Source organism: Capsicum annuum, chromosome 3, assembly GCF_002878395.1.
Source record: "Capsicum annuum cultivar UCD-10X-F1 chromosome 3, UCD10Xv1.1, whole genome shotgun sequence".
NCBI classification, from domain to species: domain Eukaryota; kingdom Viridiplantae; phylum Streptophyta; class Magnoliopsida; order Solanales; family Solanaceae; genus Capsicum; species Capsicum annuum.
This window is the reverse complement of record NC_061113.1, coordinates 231,798,759-231,805,004: the sequence shown is the minus strand read 5'-3', so window position 1 is coordinate 231,805,004 and position 6,246 is coordinate 231,798,759. Positions and strand designations below refer to the sequence as shown.

At 34.9% G+C, this 6,246-nt stretch overlaps 1 protein-coding gene across 1 annotated transcript; it reads right to left on the bottom strand.

The window, feature by feature from the left end:
- Positions 1-694: 694 nt before the first annotated feature.
- On the bottom strand, positions 695-4,741 carry LOC107863063 (metal-nicotianamine transporter YSL3). The gene is made up of 7 exons (XM_047409482.1): positions 4,430-4,741; positions 3,945-4,305; positions 3,105-3,277; positions 2,595-2,692; positions 2,372-2,506; positions 1,982-2,286; positions 695-1,729 (listed from the first exon to the last, which is right to left on the bottom strand). Exons 2-7 carry the CDS (start codon positions 4,297-4,299, stop codon positions 795-797), a joined length of 2,001 nt encoding a protein of 666 aa, XP_047265438.1. The 5' UTR covers positions 4,300-4,305; positions 4,430-4,741; the 3' UTR covers positions 695-794.
- Positions 4,742-6,246: the final 1,505 nt, after the last annotated feature.

Sequence of the window (6,246 nt, the reverse complement as noted above, 5' to 3'; positions counted from 1 at the left end):
TGAACATGTTCTATAACAAACCTTGATTGTTAATTAAATAGAGCTATTGAAAAAATGGATTCAACGAGAACTAATATTTTAATTGTAATTTTTACTATTTTAGTTTATTTTTGGAATCCAGCGTAGATTTTATTTAGATGTAGTTTTTGTGATCTTGACGTTTCTTAAGTATTATTTTCTTTTCACTTTTCCATTAGATCTAACCTCCAGAGTAGAGTTTGTTAAATACAACTTATTAAACAGAGACAAGTACTCCCTTTTAGCAAACTTCTAAGTATCAAAACAGCTGTCAAGTAAAAAAAAGTCAGTCCGATACATTAAAGCTATCACTATGCCCACCACAAGAGTATATTGTATGTAGTCTTACCTTGCATTTGAACCCGTGACCTTCTAGTCACATAGCAGCAAACTTTACCAGTTATGAAGTGTGTCTAACAAACAATTTAAACCTACACCAAACATAACAGAACATTTTGGTCAATTTTTGGGAAGTATGAGCCGAAGAAAAGACATTGGACAGTAGACTATCTGAAGTTTCTTTTATGAGAAACAAAGATGTATGGGCAGCATTTCAGGTCATCTACAGACGTTGATTATTTTCCTAATCCTGTCTTTTGTAAGTTAAAAGCATAGACTTGATACTCTTCTAAATTGTAATCCTGTCTTTTGTAAGTTAAAAGCATAGACTTGATACTCGTCCTTAAAATACTTCTCTAAGGTATCTCATTTCTGTATTCCTAAAATGCTTTTTTGTCAAACACGTACATCTTAGCTTCAAGAATCAGAAAATTTCACTACGTCTGTCCGGCTGAAAAAGCCATACAAATTGGAGGCCTAACTTTGAGTAAAGCAAGTAATGCTGATGGAAGAATCCATAATCCATCACCACAAATCAACCCTGAAGCGACTGCAGGAACCATCAAATCGGCCTTCTTGCTGTTGAGCTTATGCCATACGTATACGATCAAGCTGCCTGCAGCCATATCAATTGCAAAGGAAGCACCAACAAGGAAAGGAACAGCCATAGCCATTGGGAGAGGAACCCATTTCCCCACTCTTTCCGGGGTTATGTCTCTCACCAAGTTGACAACGATAGCAAAGGCGAAAAAGCCATAACAGAGCTGCAAGCAATGGTGGGGCAGAGCAGCGAATCCTTCAACACCTAAGATTGCCATGTTCCTATAGATGAGTGCATAAGGAGCTTTGTACTCCCCATTGGGGTCCCCCACAGGAAAAGATATGTAGAATAAGAAAAATGAAAGAGGTGCTACGATGCAGCCAATGGCAGTTCCAATAGCTTGGCTAAGTAGCATGGAACGCGGGGATGTGAGGGTCAGGTGGCTCGTCTTGAAATCATGCATCAGGTCAGAAGATATGGAAACCATGGACTTAATCAGTCCACATCCAATAAGTCCAGCAACAACACCGTTCTCTTTCCCGGAAAATGCAGCAAGCACAAAGAGAGCTACCTTCCCGTAATTGTATGCCATATTCAAGTCTGTTAGACCAGCACCATAAGCATTGCAGAAGCTCAAAAATGGTGCAAAAACGTAGGTAACGAGCACGAAATACCACTTCAATGCAGGGAACATTATTGGAATGACAATGATGGAGATAAGGGAAAAAATCAAGTAGCCAACACAAGCTAGCCAGAAGGGAATGCTCTCTCTGATGAATATCTCATTTCTCTGCAGCTCATCAAGTGGTAGATTCTTGTTTTCTGAGGATGCTGCCAGAAAAAGATTGAGGAAACCGTGTTAAAGATAAAATTTCAACAAAAGGGGACAATGTTTTGCCCCTCTTCTCATTGTCTTAACAGAAAATTCTTTCGTTATTCAACAATCATGATACTGTTTGACTGGAGTAAAGCGGTTGACACTAGGAAGTTACAATCAAATTTCATTACTAATGGAGGAGAGCTGCGAGAGGGAATGATTCATTTAGCACTGGAAGGAAAAGACATAAAGCGGTTTCAACTTACATGATTCAGGCCGCCTTGTTGCACGTGTGGCATGTATGTTTCTAAAAGTGAAATAAAGTGTCCTGACAAAATTGTAAAGGCCATCTCCCAGGAGGAGAGCGATGGAGATAAAAACCTTGTAACCCATTAGACTCTTCATGCTGCTCTGTGGTAAACTTGAAGGGAACCAAGCTCCTTTGCGTTCAGTAATTAGAGGCCACATGATACCCCAAGAAAGCACAGCTCCAAGAAGCAAAGAAATGTTCACAATGTGGGAACAAATCATTCCAGCTCCCACATAAGTCATGTCGAAATCGAAGAAAAAACTGGAAACATTCAATGGTATCAATTAGCGCTAGTAGTAATGCAAAATCATTCATGAGCTGCTAAAAGTTTATAGCAAGTACATACGTTTGCTTCCAAGCTTTCAACCCAAACGTGGGGAAGTTTTCAAATCCACATTGATCTCCACCAGAGTAGAACCACTGAAAGAAACTCCATAAGAAGCTGAACGAGAAAACTTTCAAGAATCCTTTAACCTGTTTCCTGGAAATTTGAAGAACACAGTTTTCATTTCTCAAGAAAAGCTAGTGTGCCAAGGCAAGTTCTTCCTAATCACTATGATCCTGCATACCTGGCCAATTTGTCTCCCTTGGGTGTATGAAATCCATTGATCAGAACAGCAGTCGCAGTTCCACTTGGATAAGGTAATTTATAGTCGATTATCATAATCTGAACCAGAACCAATAAACAAAAATTCAAGAGTCAGTTGAAGGTGGCAGCTAACCCTGCAAATCTGTACCTAGAAAATTGTAAGATTTGATTACCAGATATCGCGATGAATCATCACTAATATGTGAAACAATAGTTGGAGATTCTTTGAATTGACCCATTATTTCAACTTCAAACTTGAAATATGGAATTTAAAGATTGAAAAAAAGATTCTAGGAGTTTTTCAAGTTTTCACTTACAACAAAACCCCAACTGTGTCTTCATATGCAGACACAACTTCGACTTCCATATACCCTTTTTCAACTTCACTTCAAATATTACTTTTTCACATATCGACCTATTCATGTCTAAGGGCCTACTAAGTCTTTTAACAGGTGAACAAAAAGAAGATAGCCGCAAGATTGGAAAGTACCTTTCTAAGAGGAACCAAGGCTAATAGCCCAACAAAACTAACAACAAAGAGAAAACTAATCATCCATTCAAGCCCAGGTTCCTTGTGGCTCCCTGGTGTATTGCCCTCTGTATCAACTCCTGCTTGCTCATATATCTTCTTGCTCAGTCCCAAAAGATACGATCCAAAGCCACCTAAAATAACACAAGCAAAACAAACCCAGAAAACATTGAATGAATCCCCATTTTGAAAGCCTCAAGCACGCCAATTAAAGAGGCACACAGAAGGATATATCTGCTAGAAGCCTAGAACAACAAATACGCCTCGGTCCCAAACGAGTTCTGCGGGTTATACGAATCTTCACTTCTTCATGTAAGCTCATTCACATCACCATACCAAATGAAGGATATATGTGCTACAACAACAACTAGGACTTAGTCCTAAACAAGTTGGGGTCGACTGTGCAAATTTCCACTTCTTTATTTAAGCTCATTTCATATAATCATCAAACTAAACAGTGGCGGAACCAGAATTTTCACTTAGAAGGTTCAAAACAAAAAGAAATGAACACATCAACATGCCAAAGGGAATCGAAATCTACTATACGTAGATAAAAAATAATTCTAACCATGTTAACTTGTGTAATTTTTCGTTGATGAACCCCTTTGGCCATCTTGGCTCCGCTCCTAAAACTAAATGAAGTATATGTCTGCTACAACAACAACTATGCTTCAATTCCAAACAAGTACATGGGATCGGCTCTATGAATCCCTATTTCTTCACTCATTTCATATGATCATCATACTAAACGAATGATATATCTGCTAACAGCATTACAAAATGGGAAAAAAGAGTCTTTACCTCCCACAGCAATGCTGTAACATGCAACAGCACAGGTCTGAATAATAGTATTCTCCTGTTTAGTAAACGGAGTGGATGTAAAATTGGCTTTTTTAAGAATCTTTGTCCATGACTGTAAGATCACATAAGCAAGAAGAGCAGCTGAGACATTGAGATTTGGAACCAGTCCAGTAGTGAGATTAAGCTTCGTCACTATCACACTGTAAATAATTCCAATCAACACACTCGCCACAATTCCTCTAAAAGTAATCTGTTTAGTCCATGGAGGAATTCTCTTCACTTCTTCAGCATGATCTCTCGCTTCTTCCGTTTCTTCTCTTTCAATCTCCATTGATTCTACACCAACTCTACTCATTTCCCTGTACACGTTTAATCACTACAAATCAGAAACAACAACCAGACCTTACTATAACAAAGAAGAAAAAACATGATGGTGGGCTTAAAAAGATTGAAAAGGGTGCCCAAAAATGTAAAAAAAAATCACCTTTTTTTCTTTGCTGGACAGAGTTCTTGAAAACCGTGCCCAACAGATATGGTATAAAACAGTTGTTCGTACTGAGTTATTACGATCTCATCAACAACTATAATAATAATAAACAGTGAATAAACACTATGAAATTCAACAAGATTTGCAGAGAGAGAGAGAGAACAAACGAATCCCCCCGGATCCAATATTACAAAAAAGAAGAATAATGTTCTTGAGTATATAGAGAGTGCGTGAATAAAATTGAAGAGAAAAAAAAAAAAAAAAAAAAAAGATAAGCGCAGAATGTGGAGGTTGTTGGAAATGAAGAATACGAATAGGGATTCGAATCGAAGGAGGCAAAAAATAGATAAGCATAGGGGAGGGAACTGTACATGTACTGCATGAGCCATGAGTAGTACAAGAACCATGTATATGTTTTAGTGCAGTACAAAATTTACCAAAAATCCCAACAACAGAGGTCTAAATTTAATGTCGTGATTCCTATGTGGTTGGGCTTGGATTGTGATGCTTTCAAATTCTACTTTTTCAACCTTTCTTTTTTCCTTTTTGTCTCTATTTGGAAACATAACTCAAAGGTTTTACAAGTCAATAAAGGCGCAATAATTATTTATGTAAAGTCGTTTGGACCGTCAGATTAGGAATTATGAATTAGTAGTATTTCGTATTTCATATTTGATCGAAATTGTTTAAATCACAATTATTATATTACTAGTCGGTTTAAGTCGTGCTAGGTACGGTTCAATATTAATCCTTAAAAATTTTATATTATGTATAATTCTATCATTTAATTAAAATTTTTATTTGTTTGATTGATAAATTTTAATTTTTAAGTTAGACATTTATTATTATATTTAGATTGATGAAATTTGTATAACAATATTTTAAGTTTTCAAATTTTCATTGCATTGATAGTCAATTATAATTTTTTAAATAATTTAAGTTTCTAATGAGTGTGAGTAATATTTTTTCTTCTATTTTCTGCTAATTAGAAGTGACATGGTAACATTATTATAATAAATATTTATGAAGTTTCATATAAGACATCAAATTAATTTAAAATATCAAAAAATAATTTATCATCTTATGCCTATTTTATTTTTTAATTAAATATTATTAATTTTTTAATACTTAAATGACTTATAATAATTAATTATGAGTGATATAGTAAAATCACGGTTGAAGCAACTGAAACAATCATATCATAAATGTAATCACGATTGAAGCAGCTAAAGCAAGCATGTCGATCATGAGCAGCCTGCTTCAGCTGCTTCTTTGCCACTTATTATATAGGATAATATATTAATATCACATTTTGAGATCAATCAGAAAAAGAAAAAAATTAATAATAATAATAATAATAAAATGACACTTTTAACTATTTTTTAATTTAATTTATAAAATTTAAATCAAATAGTCGTCCACTTGAGGAGTTGGTCATCAGAAAGAAGAAAACGAAGTTGTCTAGATAGCTTTGCTTCTTTTCTGTAGTCGTAATATACGATTTGTAGTAATTTTAATTCAAAAGGTAATAGTTGGCTTCTGACTTTGTTCTCTTTTTGCAATTATAATCATTTGCCATTTTGATTCTTTTTTTTAATTTTATTTTAAAATAACGATATATTCTAAATAAGTAAAGGAGAAGCAACACACGTTTTATATGTATTGTGTCACTTATATCTAATCTAATGAACCAAACATGTACCAATATAAATTTAGTTATAATTAAGCATGCTATTATTTAATTTTTATGTAATAATTTCATCGTTATAATCTCAAAGTAACTTGTTTCAAACGAAACTAGCCTTTACAATTAAA

What these genes read in the sequence shown, in the direction of transcription:
- LOC107863063 (XM_047409482.1), bottom strand. Translation starts at nt 4,299, where the DNA reads ATGAGTAGAGTTGGTGTAGAATCAATGGAGATTGAAAGAGAAGAAACG. An exon ending in TTACAGCATTGCTGTGGGAG is followed by an intron (nt 3,278 to 3,944) that starts GTAAAGACTCTT and finishes GTGTTATTTTAG; the next exon opens with GTGGCTTTGGATCGTATCTT. An exon ending in TTGAAAGCTTGGAAGCAAAC is followed by an intron (nt 2,287 to 2,371) that starts GTATGTACTTGC and finishes GAATGTTTCCAG; the next exon opens with TTTTTTCTTCGATTTCGACA.